Source organism: Bidens hawaiensis, unplaced genomic scaffold (genome assembly GCF_021521415.1).
Source record: "Bidens hawaiensis isolate Kalapana, Puna unplaced genomic scaffold, B.hawaiensis_p1.1 tig00030301_1, whole genome shotgun sequence".
Classification (NCBI taxonomy): domain Eukaryota; kingdom Viridiplantae; phylum Streptophyta; class Magnoliopsida; order Asterales; family Asteraceae; genus Bidens; species Bidens hawaiensis.
In genome coordinates this window covers 239368-241124 of record NW_027495056.1, presented here as the reverse complement: position 1 = coordinate 241124, position 1757 = coordinate 239368, and the positions used below count along the sequence as shown (strand labels likewise).

The window sequence follows — 1757 nt, the reverse complement described above, 5'->3', positions numbered from 1 at the left end:
ACGAGTTATGTGTAATAAGGGTTTTTTAGTTATATTTTTTCTATAATGTATTGAGAGTTATTCAATATGCGTTTGTGTGCGTTTTCCGTTTTGGTGAGTTATATCAATTCGTTCTTGGAAACAGGCCCGGGTCAGTTTTGGGTTGAATCCACAGCATGTATAGCTTAACGGGTTGTGTTTTGGTCAAACCTGGGAGTTTATAGTTTGACCCATTTATTTTTTATCCTGGATTTTTCGTATTTGTTTTTATGTCTTTAATTAAACCAATAAATTGGTTCGGTATTTTCTATAAAAATTTAAAAGTAAAGAGAAATTTGCATAAAATTCTATAAAATTGAAATGTTAATGTAATTGTTTTATATACATTTGTATTTTTTTTTTGATGTAATTGTCTTTTTACAGGAATCTTCAATCTTTTTTCGAGCTACTAATGGCTAACCGAACAACACCGGGGCTATTATTACCTTCAGGATCAACGGAACAACAACCGTTTACGTTAACAAAAACCACAAACTCACCTCAAGAAACTCGCAGCACATCAAATGGTCCAATTGCTATACTTTGGGACATGGAAAACTGTCCCGTCCCTAACGACGTGCGCCCTGAAGACGCAGCCGGTAATGTTCGAATGGCCTTACGGGTCCACCCGGTGATCAACGGAGCGGTTAACATGTTCTCCGCGTACGGGGATTTTAATGGGTTTTCTAGGCGGTTAAGAGAAGGCTGTCAAAGGACAGGTGTCAAGCTCATAGACGTACCGAACGGAAGAAAAGACGCAGCCGATAAAGCAATATTAATCGACATGTTTTTATTCGCTCTTGATAACCCTCCGCCATCTTCCATTATGTTAATCTCGGGTGATGTTGACTTTTCTCCCGCACTTCATGTTCTCGGTCAACGTGGGTACGCCGTCATTCTCGTGGTCCCTTCTGGTGTCGGTGTGTCGTCCGCTTTGAGTAACGCGGGTAGTTACGTTTGGGACTGGTCAACCGTGGTCCGCGGAGAAGGGTTCGTGCCCGTTCCACTGTCGCGGGCTCATAATATTGAAAGCTCATATGCTAAAAACGAAGAAGAAACGATTGTATATAGAGGTGTCTCGATGACCCTGACATCTCAGTCATCGTCTGAAATCGATTCGACGTGCGTACAGCCCGGAGATTTGACCGCTTTAAAGGGTCGACTCGTGAATCTTCTAGAAGCTTCCAGTGGGCGTTTACCGCTCCAGCGTCTTCCTCTTGAGCATCAAAAAAGTTTTGGACGGTTTCTTTCTGCTTCTGATTACGGGAGTTCAAAACTCATAAAGCTTTTGAAAAACTTTAGTGACGTGATCTCAGTCGAAGGCCAGGGCCCGAATAAGTTTGTGTTACTCAAGAAACGCTCAACGGATGGTGTAATTGAGCAATGTAGGAAAGGAAAGAGCGTTCGTGAAGTATCTTCGGATGAATTCTCAGAAGACGAAAAAGTAATTATTGAAGAACTGAATGAAAATTTTAAGCAGTTCAGGTATGAGTTGCAGGATATACTAGTGAGTTATTCTTGTAGGGTCTTCTTGAGTTGCTTCGAGGCGATTTATCTGCAACGGTACAGGCGGCCACTGGATTATAAAAGATTCGGTGTGAACACTCTTGAGGAATTGCTTGAAAAGATGAATGAAGTTGTAACATTGCATGAAGAGCCAGTGACCAAGAAGAAGTACCTGGTGGCTACTGGTCTGTAGGGCCGGTTCATGCGGTCCATGCCTCCATGGACCGTGCTAA

The 1757-nt window shown here is 42.2% G+C and overlaps 1 protein-coding gene across 1 annotated transcript; it reads left to right on the top strand.

Annotated features, from left to right (window-relative positions):
- The first annotated feature begins 379 nt into the window (after positions 1-379).
- On the top strand, positions 380-1757 carry LOC143580296 (uncharacterized). Its single transcript, XM_077063370.1, has one exon. The coding sequence runs from the start codon at positions 431-433 to the stop codon at positions 1715-1717; it is 1287 nt and encodes a 428-aa protein (XP_076919485.1). The 5' UTR covers positions 380-430; the 3' UTR covers positions 1718-1757.

Excerpts from the sequence above, each read along its gene's own strand:
- LOC143580296 (XM_077063370.1), top strand. The coding sequence starts at position 431 with ATGGCTAACCGAACAACACCGGGGCTATTATTACCTTCAGGATCAACG.